Source organism: Eretmochelys imbricata, chromosome 10 (genome assembly GCF_965152235.1).
Source record: "Eretmochelys imbricata isolate rEreImb1 chromosome 10, rEreImb1.hap1, whole genome shotgun sequence".
NCBI classification, from domain to species: Eukaryota; Metazoa; Chordata; order Testudines; family Cheloniidae; genus Eretmochelys; species Eretmochelys imbricata.
In genome coordinates, this window is record NC_135581.1 from 59,987,035 (window position 1) to 60,009,191 (window position 22,157).

Sequence of the window (22,157 nt, forward strand, 5' to 3'; positions counted from 1 at the left end):
GCAAATCTTGCAACTTTCTTCCACTCCTGCTGCGCTTCCAGGGGACCATCTTAGTAAACAATTTCACAGCATATCTCAGTAGTCTGCTGTTTGCCTTTTTGAATAAGGCCATTCTCTGTCTCTTAGTCACTCTCCTCAATGTAACATCACTTAGGTCTTGTCTACGCTATGAAATTAGGTCGAATTTATAGAAGTCGGTTTTGTAGAAAGCATTTTTATACAGTCGATTGTGTGTGTCCCCACACAAATGCTCTAAGTGCATGTAGTTGGCAGAGTGTGTCCACAGTACCGAGGCAACCATAGACTTCCAGGGCGTTGCACTGTGGGTAGCTATCCCACAGTCTCCGCCGCCCATTTGAATTCTGGGTAGAAATCCCACTGCCTGATGGGGCTAAAACATTGTCGTGGGTAGTTCTGGGTACATATCATCATCAGGCCCCTCTTCCCTTCCTCCCTCTATGAAAGCAACGGCAGACAGTCGTTTCGTACCTTTTTTCCTGGGTTATCCGTGCAGACACCATACCATGGCAAGCATGGAGCCTGCTCAGCTCACTGTCACCATATGTCTCCTGGAGGCTGGCAGACATGCTACTGCATTGCTACACAGCAGCAGCTTATTGCCTTTTGGCAGCAAACAGTGCAGCATAACTGGTAGCCGTCGTCAGCTTAGTCCAGGGTGCTCTCTTAACCGACCTTGATGAGGTCAGGGGTGCCTGGGCAAACATGGGAGTGACTCAGCCAGGTCATTTCCCTTTTAAGTTTAGTCTCATGGCGATTCAGTCCTACCGGCAGTGCACTGTCTTTTAATCAGCAGCCAGCAGAAGATGATGGCCAGCAGTCATACTGAACCGTCTTCTGCCGAGCACCCAGGAGATGACGATGGCTAGCAGTCGTACTGCACAGTCTGTTGCCAGCGAGATGTATAAAGATAGATGAAGTGGATCAAAACAAGCAGTAGACCAGATGTGTTCTGTATTCATTTTCTCCTCCCTCCCTCCATGAAATCAATGGCCTGCTAAACCCAGTTTTGAGTTCTATCCTTGAGGAGGGCCATTCTGTTTCTCGCAAAGCCACCCCCTCTGTTGATTTTAATTTCCTGTAAGCCAACCCTGTAAGCCATGTTGTCAGTCACCCCTCCCTCCCTCCATCAGAGCAACGGCAAACAATCGTTTCATGCCCTTTTCCCTGGATTGCCCGAGCAGGAGCAGACGCTATAGCACAGCAAGCATGGAGCCCGTTCAGCTCACCGCAGCAGTTATGACCATTGTAAACACCTCGCGCATTATTGTGCAGTGTATGCAGAACCAGCACCTGAAAAACCAGGCGACGAGGTGATGAGGACATGAACACACTTTTCTCTAAAACCGCGTTTCCCCCACAATTTGGAGATCATGGTGTTAATGGGGCAGGGTCATGCTGTGGAACGCCGATTCTGGGCCCGGGAAACAAGCACAGAGTGGTGGGGCCGCATGGCATTGCAGGTCTGGGACGATTCCCAGTGGCTGCGAAACTTTTGCATGCGTAAGGGCACTTTCATGGAACTTTGACTTGCTTTCCCCTGCCCTGAAGTGCAAGAATACCAAGATGAGAGCAGCCCTCACAGTTGAGAAGCGAGTGGCAATAGCCCTGTGGAAGCTTGCAACACCAGACAGCTACCAGGCAGTTGGTAATCAATTTTGAGTGGTCAAATCTACTGTGGGGGCTGCTGTGATGCAGGTAGCCAACGCAATCATTGAGCTGCTGCTATCAAAGGTAGTGACTGTGGGAAATGTGGAGGTCATACTAGATGGCTTTGCTGCAATGGGATTCCCTAACTGTGGTGGGGCAATAGACGGAACGCATATCCCTATCTTGGGACCAGATCACCAGGGCAGCCAGTACATAAACCGCAAGGGGTACTTTTCAATGGTGCTGCAAGCACTGGTGGATCACAAGGGCCATTTCACCAACATCAACGTGGGATAGCCGGGAAAGGTTCATGACGCTCGCATCTTCAGGAACTCTGGTCTGTTTAAACGGCTGCAGGAAGGGATTTACTTCCCAGACCAGAAGATAACTGTTGGGGATGTTGAAATGCCTATAGTTATCCTTGGGGACCCAGCCTATCCCTTAATGCCCTTGCTCATGAAGCTGTACACAGGCACCCTGGACAGTAGTAAGGAGCTTTTCAACTATGGGCTGAGCAAGTGCAGAATGTTGATAGTGTGTGCATTTGGACATTTAAAGGGTCGCTGGCACAGTTTACTGACTCGCTCAGACCTCAGCGAAACCAATATTCCCATTGTTATTGCTGCTTGCTGTGTGCTCCACAATCTCTGAGTAAGGGGGAGACGTTTATGGCGGGGTGAGAGGTTGATGCAAATCGCCTGGCCGCTGAATATGCGCAGTCAGACACCAGGGCAGTTAGAAGAGCACAGCAGGAAGCGTTGCCCATCAGAGAAGCTTTGAAAACCAGTTTCATGACTAGCCAGGTACTGTGTGACACTTCTGTTTTTCTCCTTGATGAAAACCCGCCCCTTTGGTTGCCTCTAAATTCCCTGTAAACCACCCGCCCTCCCCCCTTCGATCACAGCTTGCTTGCAAAGGAAATAGTCACTATTGTTTAAAAAACATGTATTCTTTATTAATTGATTATAAAAATAGGGAGATAACTCACAAGGTAGCCCCGGTGGGGTGTGGGAGGAGGGAAGGAAAAGGCCACTTTAAAACTTGTTGAATGCCAGCCTTCTGTTGATTGGGCTGTCCACTGGGATAGAGTGGTTGGGTGCCAGGAGCCTCCCACCCCGCGTTCTTGGGCGTCTGGGTGAGGAGGCTATGGAACTTGGGGAGGGCGGTTAAGCACGGGCTGCAGCAGCCATCTGTGATCGTGCTGCCGTTCATGAGCCTCCACCAGACACTGGAACATGTCTGTTTGATCCCGCAGTAGCCCCAGCATTGCCTCATGCCTCCTCTGATCTTCCTGCCGCCACCTCTCCTCACGTTCATCGGCCACTGTCCTGTACTCTGCTATTGTGTCCCTCCACACAGCTCTGTCAGTGCCGGACGACTGCATGAGCTCAGAGAACATGTCATCGCACATATGTGTTTTTTTCGCCGCCTTATCTGAGATAGCCTATGGGACAGAGGAGGGAGGCTTGAAAGATTTGCAGCTGCTGGAGGAAAAAAGGGGGTGAAGTATTTAAAAATACATTTTTACAGAACAACGGCTATACTCTTTCACGGTGAACACCACTATTCATATTACATAGCGCATGTGATTTTGGTACAAGGTCGCATTTTGCATCTTATATTGAGTGCCTGCGGCTTTGGTGCTAGAGATCACACACGCAGGGCCGGGCAACAGAATTCGGCTTGCAGGCGGCCATGGTAAGCCGTAGTCTTTTGGCTTCTGCAACCTTCATAACAGCAGCGCCCTCCTTTCCCATACCAAGGAAAGCCCGTTGAGTTGTCCACTTAGTGCTGCGGTTTTCATGTTAACGTGCAGCAGCAGAAACTAAACTAACCCCCTCCCCCCATCCAATTCTCTGGGATGATCACCTTTCCCCTCCCCCCACCGCCTGGCTGGTATCAGGGAAGATCCCTGCTAGCCAAACGCGAACAGTTGAGCGCCAGTGCCTCCCCCCCGCGTGGCTAACTGCAGGGGGGATTTCTTTTCAGCCTACAGGCAAACAGCCCAGTAAGAACGGGTATCTCTGAATGTCCCCTTAATTAAATTCCCCTATTACAACCAGCTTACCATGAACAATATCACTCTCCTGAGGATAACACAGAGATAAAGAACGGATGTTGCTTGAATGCCAGCAAACACCGGGACCATACACTGCCAGCCTTTGTCATGCAGTGATACCAGTTTACTTACTACTAGCATGGCATGGTAAAGTGTCCTACCATGGAGGACGGAATAAAGCTGCTCTCCCCAGAAACCACCTGCAAAGGCTTTAAGATTACCTCCAGGAGAGCTTCATGGAGATGTCCCTGGAGGATTTCCGCTCCATCCCCAGACACGTTAATAGACTTTTTTCCAGTAGCAGCACTGGCCACGAATGCATCCCAAGTCCTCAGGGCTACTTAATCATTAAAAAACACTTGCTTTTATAAGGTGTATTATATTTTAAAAGGTACACTCACCAGAGGTCCCTTCTCCGGCTTTGTTGGGTTGGGAGGGTATTTCAGTCAGGGTGATAAAAAGATCCTGGCTGTCGGGGAGAATGGTGTACTGTGTGCTCTCCCCAAGCTTGTCATCGTCCTCATCTTCCCCGTCCGCAAAATCCTCAGCCATGGCAGAGAGAACCCCATCATTGAAGTCCACGGACAGGGGTGGGGTAGTGCTGGCATCCCCCCCCCCACCCCCCGAATCGCATGCAGCTCAGCGTAGAAGTGACATGTCTGGGGCTCTGTCCCGGAGCATCTGTTTGATTCTTTGGTTTTCTGGTACGCTTGTTTGAGCTCCTTAAGTTTCACACGACACTGTGTTGCGTCCCTGATGTAGCCTCTGTCCCTCATGGCCTCTGAGATTTTTTGAAATGTTTTGGCATTTCGTCTTTTGGAACGTAGTTCTGATAGCATGGATTCCTTTCACCATACAGCATTCAGATCCAGTACCTCCTGTTTGGTCCATGCTGGAGCTCTTTTTTTGATTCTGGGACTGCATGGTCACCTGTGCTGATGAGCTTGCCTGGCCAAACAGGAAATGAGATTCAAAAGTTCCTGGGGCTTTTCCTGTACACCTGGCCAATGCATCCAAGTTCAGAGCGCTGTCAAGAGCGGTCACAATGGTGCACTGTGGGATAGCTCCCGGAGGCAAATACCTTCGAATTGCGTCCACAGTAACCCTAATTCAAAACGGCGATGTTGATGTCAGCGCTATTCCCCTCGTTGGGGAGGAGTACAGAAATTGGTTTTAAGAGCCCTTTATGTCGAAAAAATGGTTTTGTTATGTGGACGGGTGCAAGGTTAATTCGGATTTAACGCTGCTAAATCCCACAAACTCGTAGTGTAGACCAGGCCTGAGAATCAGGCCAGTATTAAGGCTGTTTAGAGAGGTTTAATATCCAGCTCATCCCCAGATGCCTCCCTTCAACCCCTCTGGCACCATACAAGCATCTCCAAGCCATAGCTTGGACTGCAAAGCCAAACTGAGAAAATAATTCCCAGCCTAGCACAACCTCTAAGGCACAACAGAAAACACCTACAGCATATACTGGACATGCAAAAATCCCCATTTACTCTCTGTGCACTTGCCACTTAACATTTCTGTTTCCCTCCCCCCTCCCCTCTCTCTCTCTCTTCCCCCCTTCCCCCCAGCCCGCAAGACTTGGGAGAGTCTTAGGGAGGGAAAAACTGAAGTAAGTGTTTAAAAACTGTTATCATAGTCTCTCTGGAATATGAACAATAACTGAGTGCCTGGGTATCCTGAGGGGAAAAACTGAGAATATGGAATGAAATGTGTGCCAGTATCATTGCAGTCTCCCCTAAAACAATTATAAAGAGAACTGGGGGTTGTATTTGAGGTCAGAGAGGGAGAAAAAGACAGTGTTACAGTGGTCAGGCACACTGTAGAGAAAAACAGGAACACGCAGAGGCCAGTCTTGGAGGCGATACAGAAGCAGAGTGCTCTGCTGCAGTGCATGCTGCTAGCAAGTGTATAAGAATGGCCCTACTGGGTCAGACCAAAGGTCCATCGGGCCCAGTATCCTGTCTACCAACAGTGGCCAATGCCAAGTGCTCCAGAGGGAGTGAACCTAACAGGTAATGCTCTAGTGATCTCTCTCCTGCCATCCATCTCCACCCTCTGACAGACAGAGGCTAGGGACACCATTCCTTACTCATCCTGGCTAATAGCCATTAATGGACTTAACCTCCATGAATTTATCCAGTTCTCTTTTAAACCCTGTTATCGTCCTAGCCTTCACAACCTCTTCAGGCAAGGAGTTCCAGAGGTTGACTGTGCGCTGAGTGAAGAAAAACTTCCTTTTATTTGTTTTAAACCTGCTACCCATTAATTTCATTTGGTGGCCCCTAGTTCTTATATTATGGGAACAAGTAAATAACTTTTCCTTATTCACTTTCTCCACACCACTCATGATTTTATATACCTCTATCATATCCCCCCGTAGTCTCCTCTTTTCCAAGCTGAAAAGTCCTAGCCTCTTTAATCTCTCCTCATATGGGACCCGTTCCAAACCCCTAATCATTTTAGTTGCCCTTTTCTGAACCTTTTCTAATGCCAGTATATCTTTTTCGAGATGAGGGGACCACATCTGTACGCAGATTGTATATAGACAATCTAGTATCTTCAACCAGGAGCTTGCCACGTTCTGCAGTCCCTGTACAATGTACGGTATTTGGAACATCATCATATGTTTCCCGCTGTACCACTGCTGCTGTGTTCCCAGATGTCATTCCCTCCCTAACCCAAGCTCAAGCCAGCAAGAATAATTGCACCTGGGAGCCCAGCTCCTCCGAGCCATCTAATATCCCTGATAACTTTGAGCCCTGGCGCTCAGTACCAGAAAACGACAGAACAAGGAACAGAGGCAAGACATATATTCACTTGTGAATTGGAGCCCCACAGTGTGTGCTGCACTTCACAGTACTGTAAAGCTGTATTTCATTGTTATTTTAATTTAAAAGTTTTTATATAATTGTTTAATAACAAAAACGTTTAAAATTCATTCATAGAGAATCTGCAGGGCGTGGTACATGGCAAAACAACCGATAAAAGAAATTGCAATGCTCAAAGTCCATTTCTTCCAACTCCCTCCTTCCCCAGGATAACAGCTGATGTACAACTGCACCTATTCATGCCTGAGCCTCAGAGTGAGAGTAGTAGCAACCCTGACAGTATTGCCTTGACTGTTTCCATCTTCTAGTGCAGGGGTTCTCAACCTTTTTCTTTTTGAGGCCCCCCCAACATGCTATAAAAACTCCACGGTCCTCCTGTGCTAGAACAACTGGTTTTCCACATATAAAAGCGAGGGCCAGCATTAGGGGGTAGCAAGCAGGGCAGTTGCCTGGGGCCCTGTGCCACTGGGGCCCCCATGAAGCTACATTGGTCAGGCTTTGGCTTCAGCTCCAGGTGGCAGGGCTCAGGGCCCCAGGCATCAGCCCCATTCGTTGTGGCTTTGACTTTCTGCCCTTGACCCCAGCGAGTCTAATGCTGGCCATGCTTGGAGGACCCCCGAAGCCTGCTCACGGCCCCCAGGGGCCCTGGACCCCAGTTGAGAACCACTGTTGTAGTGAACATCCTGCTAACTGCCAAAACAGTTGGACTAATCTCTTCACTTCAGCTTCCCATGCAGTGTTAAGACTTTCTTGCTTACTCTCACAAATACTCAAAATAAAACATGCAATTATTAACTTAGGCAAGTTTTCTTTCTGTAGCTCCCAACCTACTAAACAGCACCTCCTTCCTTTCAGATGGCCAAAAGCATGCTCCACTGTCATTCTGCAACTACTGAGGTGATAGTTCTAGTTCCTTTCTTCTGTTCAAGTGGCCTATGAATGGCTTGATTAGTCAGGAAAACAGAGGATAAGCTAGGTCTCTGGGATAAGTGGAGCAGTCTCCACACAATTAATGTCTATAGTGATCCTACAGACAAAGTTTCCTTTATTCATTACGGTAAACAAAACTGAGTTCTGAAAGATTCTAGCATTGTGGACCTTTCTAGTCCACCCTGCATTTGTGTGTGAACCTGTCACTGTGGTCAACCAGGCCTTGGGGCATCATGGAGAAATACTGCTTACTCCAAGTTCTAGTGGGGAGGGGAGTGGGGGGGAATGATAGGCACACAGGTACCATCAGTTTCCCCGGTATAACTTGGGAAACCCCACATGGACAAGCCATCTGTCTTCTGAGCATTACAAAGCTTTATAACCCAGTGCAACAGTTCCTTATGCAAGGTATTACATGCCTGCATGACAGAGGCCCAAAAAGTCAACCTCCCTATGCCAAATTGGTTGGCTATACTGGTAACATTCAGGCCTGCTTTCAGATAGTAATGGTGAACCTCTTGTCCATGGATACGGGGCACCACATGTGGTACATTATAGCCGCAGCTCTGGGGCTAGTTCAGCACATTTCACAGAAGATTGTCTTCGCAATCCTGAAATTCTCTCACCACTGCTGATCATCGCAGGTCTGCAGAACGACCCTTTCCCACCAATTGATGCTTGTTTCTTGGGTCCAGAAATGGCACTGTATGATGTGAAGCTACAGCAGGAAAACTTGTGTTGTAGCAGATGTTTGGAGTCATCCTTGTGGTTCTTCCTCCACTACTGCTGCCATGTCAGTGGTACAGCAGACAAAGTCCAAAACAGAAGTCACCTGCCACCAAGAGCTCAAATGAAGCCCAGACTGTATTCTCAGTTGTTGGCACAGCAGTGCAGAGTACTGTTGGGTCCAGGCTGACGCACAGCAGTTTTTAAAATGGTGCTAGCTTACCCAGAAAGAGAGGATGCACGGGATGGAGAGCGCAATCAGGGTTTTTGGTTTTTTTTTTTTTTTTTAATTTGAGCCCATGTCCCAGAATACCACCGGCTTCTACCTGGCCTCTGCTATTCAACCCACAGCGTGCAATGAGAGAAATTCCAGAATGCATCAAGCTCAGCTGTGAAGCAAAGGACCATGGGATACCCTCCAAGAACACCACACACTCACTATGTGACAAACCCCTAACATGTACAGAATGATGCAAATTGAAAGAGGGGACAGCCATCCCATGTGCATGCTATTAATATGGCTTACACATTGCATATCAACTAATGTGTGTCAACTCAGTGTGAACTAACCCTTGCTTGTAGACAAGATCTTAGTGCATGGCAAGCCAGGGTGTGAATCTACAGCACAGTAGTCTGCTGCACACTAAGTCAAAGTATAAGCCCTGTTACCATGCACTTGAAGTTCTATAGTGCACTTTGACATACTAAATAGCAGTATATCAGAGAATGCTATAGAACTTGGTGCATAGTAGCAGGGTCCATTTGTCCAGTTAGTGCATGGCAGGCTATTGCTCTATGCATTTACATCCTGGCTTGCAGCCTATTAAATATCCATGTAGACAAGCCCTCAATGGGCCTGTGTGGCAAGATACAGTAAATACAATTTCTAGAATCCAATAGTTTGGAAATAGATGTTTGTAACGTTTCTTTCTAGTTTTAGTAAATACTGACAAGCACTGTATATTACCTAACAGAGCAAGTGTTCAAGATTCCTTTCATGTCTCACATTAAAGGATTGTTTTTAGGCTTGGTATTGCTATCTATGAAGAACCAGCCAAAGTAAATACTTTTCAAGTACATGCGACGGTATAGGTAAAATTGACTTGAAATCCTTCCTATTAGATATTAAATATATTACTGAATAAAAACTTTATGGTACATATGGAATTAATATTTTTAGAGTATTGTTGTCATTCAATTTTGGCTTTTATATTTTCATGAGAATTGTTTTGTGAATTATGTAAAAACCTTTTTGAAATTTGTATAAATCAAATTTTTGCTCTCCTAATTTACCACTACCATTTCTCAATGGTGTATATTATCATTTTATTAAACAAACTGCAATAGCAGACCTTTCTTGATTAAAGTGTAAATCAACCAAATAATTCTTTGTAGTATGAAATGGAAACTATCTGGGGCCACTTTGGTGGCTCATGAAAAGTTGTTCATTCTCGTCAGACTTACAAGGAACATTGATGTCTGGGTGTTTTAGTAAAAAGAATGTTGGTTTAAAAGGGATCCATTGAGCTCTTATTTTCTTAAGTGGCAATAGTCCAGATCCATGTTTGTTTTTGTTTTGGCCTTTTTTCTGTTTTCAGTTGATACCTTATGTTCCTCCAATAAAAACTATACGCTTTCACATCTCCCATACAGCCATAGACTTGTGTATGAAGACTAGTTTAATGTGCAACTGGTCAAATATTTATGCAGGAAAAACGAAGCATGTTGAGTTTCTGCTTTTTGTGGTACAAGCACAGAAATGTTTATTTTAATAAGGAAAGCTGGTTGAGAAAATCCCTTACTTGAACACTTTGGTCTTGTACAAGAGCTTCTTAAAAAGTTACTTTGAACAATGTAGTAATTAACCAGTGTGCGGGTGTTGGGTGTTTTTTTGTTTTTTTAATGTGATATACTGGAGCACTTTGAGGACAATCCTAGGATGTTCAGCTAGACAAACCAACCCCAATTAAGTTGGACTTCAGACTTATGAACTTCAAGTATTCAAACAGATGAGAATGAATATACTTTACATGTTTAATTGTATTGGGTTTCAGGATGATTAGCTTATTTTCTTCCAACAGCTTTTCTCATTAAGACTCACTTTGTCATTGTATTAGAGTCCTTTAAGGGTTGTCTGAGAATGTTGAGCAGCTGTCTTGCGTCCTCGTGTACTTTTAACTCTGGTATTGGTAAAATTTTAAAAATGGATGTATTTTATGTTGATTTATACCGGGGGCTCTTAAACTGGGGGTCAGGAAACCCACAGGGGGTCACAAGGTTCTTATATGGGGGGTCGCAAGCTGTCAGCCTCCACCCGAAACCCCGCTTTGCCTCCACCATTTATAATGGTGTTAAATATATAAAAAGTGTTTTTAATTTATAAGAAGGGGTCGCACTCAGAGGCTTTCTATGTGAAAGGAGTCACCAATACAAAAGTTTGAGAACCACTCATTTATACGCTTTTGGGTTGGCAAGCAGAAACTTTGAGATTCTCTACTTGTCAAGAAATTAGTTCTTGCATTCAAGCGTCTACTTTCCCTGCCTCTTCTGAAAGAAGTGGGTCCAAGCTCTCATGAAACTGATATCTAAACAAACAGTTTAAAATCTACTGCCAGTGTATTATGTTAGCATATGTGATTTCTGAATTTCAGTGCTATTTTGGCATTTATTCTCTGAAGCCAGTGGCAGTCAGACTTGTTTATAAGAAGATGTGTTGCTAAAGAACACCCCTGCTACCTGATCCATGTATTAGTATGGACTCCTCTTGACCTCCAAACTACTAGTATCAGTAAAGAATTTTAATCTCTGGCTGGAAGAAAGCACTGCTAAAAGGTTGATTATCAAGGTTGGCATGCCTAAAATAGCAGGAGAGTGAGTACCAGAATGAAGTGGATAGCAATAAGCCATGCTGAAGAAAGACACTTGCAATAAGAGAGTTCTGTTTTTTAAAGTGTCAAGTAGAGTTTGGGGTTTGGGTTTTTTTTGGGGGGGGGGGGAGGGCAGGGAGGGAGGTTGGTCCCACATTCCACGTTTTTTTGAAAAGGCATGTTTCATTTGAGGATTGCCAATAACTTGACAAATATTAAAACTTCTCACGTTTGAGATAAGCATTTAACCCCTTTTTTTTTAAAATCAATTTGTAGGCAAAAGTGATAGCTATATTTTTTCCAGTAGCTCGTGGGGGTTATGATGTAAAAAGTAGCAGTGTTGCTTCCAGTTGGGAATGCAAGGAAGCTTCAGAGAGGAAAGCTGTTGCAGCACTTTCTCCCATACAAATTTGTGAACTAGGAAATGCTTTGCCCTAAAAACTAATAATGAGAGATACACATTCAGTAATTTGAGGCTTTTGAAATCATGGGTCTCCCAGTTTGTAATACATTATCCTTTTAAGCTGGGCCCCAAGAACTGGTCATAAATTCTGTTTGTAGGAGAACACCAAAATTTTTGTAATACTAATGAGTAGTATCATAAGCTAACTTACTGTGTTCAGCAAAATTAAATGTTTCCTCTGTCAACAGCTCCCCAATCTAAAAACAAAATTGACAAACAGATCTGAAGAAGGAAGGTGTTAGGATTATTGATAAGGGAGGGAGCAATTGTTTGAAGAGGTACCAGTAGGTTTTAGAGGCAGAGATGTTTTATGAGGGCATGAAGAGTGGTGTAGCCATGACACACAACGTGGAGAGAGAGAGAGAGAGTAGCAATGGGAGACAAAAAGTGAAGGAAGAGGGTAAGTGGGGGAGTTCTATTAAGCTGATATTATGAGCACTGGTGGTAAGAGATAGAGAAAGGAGGCAGAGTAGCCAGTGTTGGAGAGCAAGTTAATTCATTCCTTTTTTTAAAAAAAAATCGTAATGCCTTCTAGATGTTGTTTGGCTTAATGCCTGCAGTTGGTGGTGTCTTTAGTTACATGACCTATATAAAATATTTTGTTGCCTTTGTAAGGCCTCTAGCATTAACAAACACTGTCAAAACCCAAACTATAAGAGAACATAAAACAACACATGGTGTGTTGCAATGATACAGGGAATAATCATTGCATAATCAGTTTTTTCTTCCTGTATTGTTTTCAATGGACCTTAGGTTTATCCTAACTGTTCAGTGTCTGTTTAAAGTCTTACTTTCTTTGGAAGGACAGAATTGGCAATCAAGAGTAAACTGTACAAAATTATTACTTACTGTCAGTCACCAGACTTTGTACTATAAATAGGCTGATTTTGTGTGACACTTGATCATTGATGGCTTGTAAAGTAAGCACACTGTTGTGTTGCCACATTGACTAGCTGACATGATTGTAAAGATGCTAAAACTGTGCCTATGCTAATGTTAAGGGGCTTGCCATTTGCTGGCATAGCTTATTTAAAAATAGCACTGTCCTTGTATGTAGACATATACCCATTACGTAAAAATGAGCAGAATTTACATCTTGGTTTCAAAAAGTTAATCGTGTTACATGACTTGCTAAAAGGAATCCTCTAATTTGATAGGTTTTGCTTCAAATTTAATATTAAATGTTTAAAATCTGTTTTTAATAATTTGTATGAAAGTGAAAAGCCTACAAAGGTTAAAGTTTAGACTGATTCTACACACTGTAAGACTTAACCTGTCCAATAATATATCTAGAAGTCTGGTGCTTTGCCAGTGAATATGCCTCAGAGCAATCACAATTGGATGAAAATGACTCCTCAGAGATTCTGCCATGTGGAATGGTGTTGCTGGTAGATGAATGAACAGAGTATAATGCTTTTTCTCCCCGCCCCCTTCTTGCAGCCTGGCTTTAAATATAGACTGGTTCACACTGCAAAACTGCTAAATGTGTCAAGTAGTGTGACCGTCTTGATTGGCAGAAGCAGAGATTACAAGTCAACGTTGAAGTGTGAGAGTAGTGGGTAAATTTGTACCAACCTATATATATGTGACTAGTTCCTAAGATCTGTTTCTCATCTTCATTAGTACTTGTCAATTTTAAGTTGGTGTGGTTTTAAACTGATACTTCTGTCTGAAAACATTAACTATTGTGTAAGTAACACTGTAGTCTGTTATGGTTACTATTACTAGTATGACTGAAATTAGAATTTTTATTTTGTTTCTTAGTTTATTTGCATTTGACAGCATTCAGTATGTCCATTTTACATTTTTCCCTGGATGTAAATCACATAGCTGGAAGGGAAAGCAAAATCTAAAAACGGGGGGAGAGATCATAAAACCATATTGGTGTGGGATAGACGTAATACCTGAAACAATTAGTAACTTGATCTCTTTAAAACAAAAAATTTAGTTTTCAAGTTGGTCTCCCTTTAATAGCAAACCTTCCATTCCACTGCAAACTAATTCTTCAATTTAAAAATTGGATGGTTGCATTTGTATGAAAATCTAGCATGAAATTCAGGAAACTGTTCCTTTTGTTCTCTTCTCTTTAAAAGTTTCAGTATCAGATTTCCAAATCTGATTCTAAAACTAGATAAGAAACCTTTCATTGAACTTACTTTTTTGGCATCATCAAGAAAGCATACACGTTTTTGAATGAAATAGCTTTTGTGTGTGTGTGTGTGCGCGTGTATATGTGTGTGTGTGTGTGTGCGCATGCGCACACACACACAATGTCCTTACTTAACTTTCAGCTGTAGACAGACCCCAAGTGTTTAAGCTTCTCTTCTCCTCTCTACTAAACAGATGGCTTAAGATACTCTGATTTTTCCAACTTCTGAAATAAAAAATATGTAGCTTCCTTCATTTATATTGTAGAGCCACCATACTAAGATGCTAATTCCTTGCTTTTAATGCCTTATTAAATAGTGTTTTGCTATTAACTTCATCAAGCATGAGACCACAAAAAGCTTAACAGGAAAAAAGGTTATTCATAATTTCAAATTTCATTGTGAATTTGTAGCCTCTACATCCCAATATTCTGCTTTAAGTCACCATTCTGGATTCTATTTGATATCAGGAAGGGGAACCCTATTTATATTTCATGTTATCCTCTTAAATTGAGCAGGCCTCTTACATTTGTGGCAATTTCACCTGCAGTCTTGTGTTCCATGTCTCCGAATGAAATTCTTTTATAGCAGTTGGGCTAAGGGCCAGATTTTGAAAGTTATTTAGATGCCTAATGGGATTTTTAAAAATGCCTATACACCTAACTCCTATTGATTTCAAACTTAGGCACCAGTCTGCACTTTCGACTCCTACTTACCTTTAAAAATCTGGCCGTAAGTGTATAAGGCTGAAATCTGAACAAGCTGCCTGAAGCTGTAAAATGGTCTGAATTAGACATTCTGGGTTCAAGCTTGATGGTAAATAGTAATTTCTTGCTTATAGTCCAGAAAGTAGCCTAAAATGTAGTTTCTCTTCACAGTATAAAGGGCTCAGTGGGTATTTACCAAGCTATGATACAAGTAGAATCTTGCTTCATTAAGAGGTGGATCTCTGAACATGCTTTAGAGGTCTACAGTAACCTAATTTAGGCCAAAAGCCTTTACTTCCTTTCATACACTTAAGTGTCTGTTGACTTGAATTTAATTCTAGTGGAACATCCATCTCTCCTTAGGCTCTTCGGTAACTTCAGGTAAATTGCATTTCTGATTGGTTTAGCCAGAATCAACTTAACTTAGGTAGCATTTCTCATAATGCTAAAGGCAGATTTCTACAAGCTATGGAGTTTCAACACACAGCACTCATACTGGTTTTGTGTTGCATTTGCTTCCTTTCTCTTTAAAGTTTGTTTCATGACTAGGCCATGAGCTGCTTTACAAGTATGGAACATACCTGATACAGTTCTAATACTAATGGTTAGCCCTGTGGTGAGTTGATTTGAGCCAATTTTGCAACTTTTTCCAAGTTGCTTTGTTAGAGGTCAGAAATGGGTTTGTGCCCTTTTTAAAAGACTCACTGTAAAGCAACATACTAACATGTATGTGATAATATGCGTGTAGTAGTCCTTTGTTCGCTTTGGAAATTAGAGATACAAGTTGGGTGAGGTAATATCTTTTATTGGACCAATTTCTGTTGGTGAGAGAGACAAGCTTTCGAGCCACACAGAGCTCTTCTTTGAACAGCTTGTCTCTCTCACCAAAGAAATTGGTCCAGTAAAAGATATTACCTCACCCACCTTGTGTCTCTACTATCCTGAGACCAACATGGCTATAACTACACTTTTGCAAATGTCAGGCATATAGATTCTCCTTTTTGTCTTGCTTGCAGGCCTCCCTTTTGAGAGTTCTCTCCCCTTAATTGAAGTGGTGGGCATATTGAATCTATTAAAGTGTTTTGTTTTTTTTTGCTCCTTAAACTGTAGGGTGTTGGTTAAATTCTAGCTTACAATTTTTCCAGGAGGGTGTCCAGGACTGCTTTAAATTGAGCAGCTATCTCTGCAATACACCGTCACTCCACTGGGGCTGCAGATGTTTCTTCTTCACTTTCTGCAATGCTGAAAAGTTCTGCTGGTTTTTATCCTTGCTGTCTGATTAGTTTTTGCCCCAGTCTGAGAAATTTTCAGTTTTGGTGCAGATCTCTAAAGAGTAAAGTAGCTACAAGAGTTAAAACTGCAAGTGAGCAGGAGTTTGAGAGGTACACTTCTACTCCACCTAGAACACTGAGAGTTGTCACAGTGTCTAATATTTGAAAGCCCCTCTAAAATGGGAGCTAAAATAGTAAACCACAGTAATAAGGAAACGCCGAGGTTAAGAGGAGGCTGAGTTCAAAGCAAACAGTGATCTGCTTTTAATATTGCAGACCTGCAAGACAATAGTCTAAAAACTCTAAATACTACTGCTTGCTACAGTAAATGTTAATGAGATGGATGCAGTTTCTCCAGCTTCTTGGAAAATCAAATAGATTAGGGAACAAAATATTGGAAAACTTAAGTGTGTTCTCTTGAAAATTTCTTCCCAGCAAGAGTAACTTTTTTTTTTTTTCATGGCATAAGTACTAGGTTGCATACAGAGGCTCTGAACACTAAAGCATTCTGTGAGAGAATCTTCTAATCACATTAAAATATATTTTAGGTGCTCTGTAGATCAAAGAATGAGAACCTAGTGGCCTTATCCAAAGCCTATAGAAATCAAAGGACTGCTAGTGACTTCAGTGGGTTTTAGTAAAGGCACTAAGGCTGGTTGCATTGTATTTGGAAGTATCTTAAACAGGAGTCTGTGGTGTAGGCCAGAACTTTTTCCAAACTTAAAAACTGAATTTGAATTACTCAATGATGGTGACACTTTTGCTTATGATTTGACGATTTACCACTGTTAAAATGACATTGAAAATATTCAATTTATATTTCCAGGAAGGCATTAATACCAAAAAGCAAGCACCATATTAATTTTCGTTGTTAGTTCATTCATTTGAAAATAATTATACTAGTTGAATGGGACAGTTTTCATTTCATATCCTTCAGTAACTGTGCTGAGGACTAATTGTGTAAACTTGTTTTTGTTTCTCTTTGTTCTAGATGAAATGTATTGCTTAAGTTGTGAGTCCTCCACCCAGTGAGGAGAATGTCATGAACAGGTGTCTGGGGGTTACAGCCACCCTGACCTTCCCATTTTGGGAGGGAGGTTTACGGCTAGCATAAATAGTTTATGTGCGGTGGTGACTAGCTCTGCTTCAGTAACCAGCATGCATCATTCAGTGTGCTCTCATAGCTGAGCATGGATAGGTTATTGAAGCATGCTCATTGGATATTTGAGTTCAATAGATACTTGGTCCGTCAGTGGGAGGGTACATGACTAACATTCCATTAAGAATAAAAGTAGACCCAGTGTAAAGAAAGTACAAAAAGAAAGCATTGTCTAATGGTTAAGGCTGTAGAATCCAATTCCCTAGGGTGGCATTCAATCTTTGCCTCTGTCAGAGTTCCTGTGTGATGCTGGGCAAATCGCTTGAACCAAACCCTTCGCAGGTGCTTATTAACTTTGTGGTCCTCATCTTCTGGGTGCCCAACCTGAGACCCTGGTGTAGGGTGACCAGATAGCAAGTGTGAAAAATGGGGACGTAGTGGGGGATAATGGACGCCTCGCCTATATAAGACAAAGCCCTGAATGTTGGGACTGTCCCTATAAAATTGGAACATCTGGTCACCCTACCTTGGGTTTTGATTTGCAGGAGTGTTGGGCACTCTCAGGTCCAACTGAAGTCAATGGGAGCTGTTCCTTGAAGATGCCAAGACCTATATAATGTTGAGTACTCTGAAAAATGAGGCTGTAGGCATTCTAGGTTTCTAGTTCAGTCTCATTGCCCAGACAGTCCCAATTTCTTTTCCTGGTATTTCCCCCTCCTTCCCCAAAATCCAATCTTTGTCTCAGCAGGCTCCCGCTCTACTCCTTTCTCTCCCTCTGTGGGCTGGCTTTTGTCCCTTCTGCATTTGCATCAGTTTCCTCCTCCACAGTACTTAAGTGCCACTGGGAAGGTGATGTGTGTCAGTAAGAGCACAGGAAAGACAGGCTCCCTGATCTCAGTTCCAGTGCTAAGCCCAAAGCAGACATTACAAGGGAAACTCTGGTTTTATTCCTGGGCTGGAAGGAGTATGCTCATTTTATGTGTGGGGATGTTGTAGGAGCTGTCTGGTCAGCACTAGGACCTATAAAGAGGATGGAACATGCTCATTGAGGAGTGAATTGATGTTTGCTGCTTAAAACCTAAAGTCTCTGAGCTTATGCAAACTGATCTTTTTCCCCCCAGAGGTCAGATTTGGGTGGATTTTCATGGGATGGCAAAAGGCACATCTCTGCAAGTGGATGGGCTTAGTGTCAAATTTCAAATCCTTGGTCCAAAACTGTCCAAAGAAAAGGTCACCAGAACTTAACATGGGTAAAACATATTTTCGCCATGTTAAGTTCTGGTGACCTTTTCTTTGGACAGCTTTGGACCAAGGATTTGAAATTTGACTCTAACCTCATTCTCAGAAATATCTGAATGGAAAATTTCAGCAAAAACCAATCAATTTATGCCTGTGGCAGACACCTGGCATATAAGCTTTCAGCCCATGTGGTTAAAATTTGCCAGTTATAAGGAACTGAAAACAGGGTCTTGTAATTGGCAGTATCAGGCAACCTTAATATGCTGTGCTATCGGCCCCATCTATAATTGTTTCAAGTGGTGTTGTGTATACTAAGAGCCCATCCGTTTTTACTGATTGAGGGGGTGAGCAGGGAACTGGCTTGACTTCCAAGAGTCCTTTAAATCAGTACTTCCATTAGGTATGATAAAAGATGTCAGGCTTGAGGGAGGGTATTGGAAGAGAGGGTAGTAAACATTTGTATCTGAGTTTTATACAATTTACATTACATAGGATAACTTCAAATTCTTAGAATTCATTGCAGTATTAGGGCTTTCCATGAGCTAGAGACAATATCTTATGGGTTTATCGCTTCATAACATTTTTCATGATTTAAAACTTTTCCTTTTTTTTTCCCCAGACAAGAGATGACTTCCTAGGTCAAGTGGATATTCCTCTTCATCAATTACCGGTTTGTATTTAAGATGACCTAAAGCAATCCTGTTGGCATACACAATTATATATTATTCATTGGGACAAATGTATAGTATCAATATACTTTATTAAATTCTGCCTTTTCTAATCTTTTGGCACAGATCTACCTCAGAACTAAAATAATGCAACCTAAACAATGTTATGCTTGGGTATGGGCTTCTGCTAATAAATATGAGTTCTCTTACTCTTTATTCCTGAAGAAACTAAGGTTTGATGTTCACACCCTAAAGCAGGGGTTAGCAGCCTTTTAGAAGTGGTGTGCTGAGTCTTCATTTATTCACTTTGAGGTTTCGCATGCCATTAATACATTTTAATGTTTTTTAGAAGGTCTCTCTCTATAAGTCTATATATTATATAACTAAACTATTGTCGTATGTAAAGTAAACAAGGTTTTCAAAATATTCAAGAAGCTTCATTTAAAATTAAATTAAAATGCTGATCTTATGCCGCCGGCCCGCTCAGACCGCTGCCAGCCTGGGGTTCTGTTCACCTAGGCTGGCAGTAGGCTGAGCAGGGCCTGCAGCCGGGACCCCAGCTGGCAAGGGGCTGGCAGCCGGGACCCCAGACCGGCAGCAGGCTGTGGGGCTGGCAGCCAGGATCCCACACCGGCAGTGGGCTGAGCGGCTCAGCCTGCTGCCACTCAGCCCGCTGCCAGTCTGGGGTTCCGTCCGCCGGCTCCTGCCAGCCAGGGTCCCAGCTGCCGGCCCTGCTCAGCCCACTGCTGGTCTGGGATCCCGGCCCTGCCCACATAGAGTGGGTACCTACTTTCTCCCTGGTTCTAGCCCATTCTCTTTCTCTTTCTGCACTGAGCTGAGGGTGGGAGTGCACCGAGCACAGGGCTGGGGGTGAAGGAGTAGGTTGGGGTGTAGGGTCTGGCCAGGAGCTAGAATGAGGGAAGGGGCTCGGTTGGGACAGGAGGTTTGGGTGTGGAGTGCTTACATGGGCAGCTCCCATTTGGTGCGTGGGGTGCAGGCAGGAATGTGGGGGGCGGGTACAGGAGCTCCCATTTGGTGCGGGGGGGGGTGCAGGAGTCAGGGCATGGGGGGGCTGGGTATGTGTAGGGAGTGCAGGAGTCAGGGCATGGGGGGGCTGGGTATGTGTGGGGGGTGCTAGAGTCAGGGTAGAAAGCTTGGGGGGGGTGCTGGAGTCAGGGCAGAGGGGTGTGGGCTAGGGTTGTGGGGGTGCTCCCAGCTCCCTGCCCAGAGCAGCTCACGGCAGGGGGCTGGAGGGGATATGCCCTGATTTCCCCCTCCCCGCCTTCCCCAAGCCCTCCCCCCCACCCCACCCCACCCCACCCCACCTTTTCTCCGCCTCCTCCCTGGAGCAGCCAGCACGCTGCGGCTCCGCTTCTCCCCTCCCTCGCAAGGGCCATCAGCTGATTGGTGGCTGGAAGGGAGAGGAGGAGGGGCAGGAACCCAGCATGGTGGGGGAGGGGCGGAACCTTGCCTGCCCTGCAGCAGCAGCTAGCAGGACGAAGCTTCTTCACCTTGCCCCAGTGTGGGGGCGGAGAAGAGCGAGCCGGGGCAGGCAGGATTTTTAATGGCACGCTGCTGCCTGCCAGGGTCCCGGCCTGGGTTCGGCAGCGGGCTGAGTGGGGCCGGTGGCTGGGACCCAGCAGGCAGCAGCGTGCCGTCTTTGGCACGCGTGCCATAGGTTGCCGACCCCTGCCCTAAAGATTAGACTGACTCTTGTTGTTTTCTTATTTCTCATTCTAGCTTCTTGTAAGGTACAGAGGAGATTTAGAGGGCTTTCTTTTTGGTTACTCTTAATTTTAAACATCTTTATTTTTAAATATCCTTTTTTGCTGAAAACAGACAGAAAACTGGCACAGTAAGAAATACAATTGAAGTAATCTAGCTGTGTACATTTTTTTTATTTTTCAGTTTTCATCCATTTGCAAAACCATTCAGCTTTAAGGAAACTTATGCAGCAAAACTGGGGATGGGAGGAAAATAAATTCAGATGAATGTTTCCACTTGCATATAGTGCCTTCATCCAAAGATCAGAAAACTTCACAAATTGCTAAAGAAATCTTGAAGCAGCCTTTTTAAAGTGGGAAAACTAAGACAGAGAACCCAGCCAAGAGCAGTTGTTCTCCTTCCTCTCTTGACGAGCTGTGCTGAACTTCCCAGAGTGGGAAGGCCTTAGTAGAGGTCTAGGCTTCACAGTAATCCCAGCCACATGGGATGGGGCAGGAAGTACAATGTTTGATGTGGTGCTGTCTCAAGGGGAGACGTTCCCATCAAGCGGGAACTGAGGAGGCAACAGCATTTCCCACAGTTCTCTGGATACAAGTGAAATCAGACTTTTTTTTTTCCCCTTCCAGTTTGGACTCTGTGTGTTCTTCGCTGATCCGCTGTTAGTTTTGACCTTTTCTCACCTATCTTCCTCTGTAACTCTGTATGTTCTCCATTCTCAGTCTTTCCTTTCCTATTCTTCAGTGTCACATGTACTTCCTTTTCCTACTCCTTTGCTCACTCACATAACAGGTTTTTTAAAATAAAAGACTGGAATTAACATTTGCCAGCAGTCATTCTGACTGTGTAATTGACTTATCCCTTTCTTTCACTCATTTGATAAGCTTTGGGTCAGACTGTCTTATACAAACACATAACACCAAAATACAAGGAGACACCAACATTAACTGAGGCCATTGGATGCTACCTAAAGACCATAAATAATCCACACTGCAAATTGATCAGAGTCAGCAGTAGAATCCTAGACCACCTACACCTGCATAGTCAAGGATTTGTTATATTTATAGAAATGCAAATATGAGAAACAATGGTGCTACCTTTTTTACTTTTTTTAAAGTAAGGCAAAATACAATGAGGACTACAAAATGCTGCAGGCCCTTGAGGCTTTGCAGGTTCAAGGTAAGAGATGGGGAATCTCCAACTCCCAATTTACTCAAACAAAGAAAAGGTTGACAGGTTAAATTGGGTTTCACATAGGCGAGAAACATTTTAAAATGCATAAACCTAGCCTTTACTTAATCTTTCTTCTGCTCCTTTTCCCTCTTCATTCCTAGTCCCTTCTTCCTCATGATTTTCCCTCTTTCCCATCCCCACTTGTGTCCCAGTTGCACTGAAAATATTATTATTTTACTGAACCACTTTTTGGAAAATATGCTCAGCAACCACGTGTTGACTTATCCACAATGACCAGCTAAAAGCATGTTTATGGTTCTAAAGCCCTCCTTCTAGACCAGATCAAGATCTAGTTCTTCAAATGTTACCTATGAATAAAAGGAATGTGTTCCATATAGCAAATATAACAATGCATTCCTGTTCACCGTGAAGGTAAAAAGAATTCTCAAATTTTGTGCCCTTAGACACTTTATTCTGTTCCCCCCGCCCCCATCTATAAAATGGAAATACCACAACCACGGGAGGTGAGAATTAACTGACTCTAAAATTTTTTAGACCAGTAGCTGCATGGTCTTAGCTCT

General features: G+C 43.6%; 1 protein-coding gene across 3 annotated transcripts in view; it reads left to right on the plus strand.

Annotated features, from left to right (window-relative positions):
- NEDD4 (NEDD4 E3 ubiquitin protein ligase) overlaps nt 1–22,157 on the plus strand; it is a 127,202-nt gene that overhangs the window by 67,098 nt on the left and 37,947 nt on the right. Inside the window, exon 6 of one of the 3 annotated variants that reach the window (XM_077827391.1) lies at nt 18,633–18,683. In XM_077827391.1, the coding sequence (XP_077683517.1) occupies nt 18,633–18,683 (51 nt within the window). Of the gene's footprint in view, nt 1–780; nt 799–18,632; nt 18,684–20,421; nt 20,433–22,157 lie in introns of all 3 variants that reach the window. The other 2 variants (XM_077827389.1, XM_077827390.1) reach the window with 2 other exon arrangements.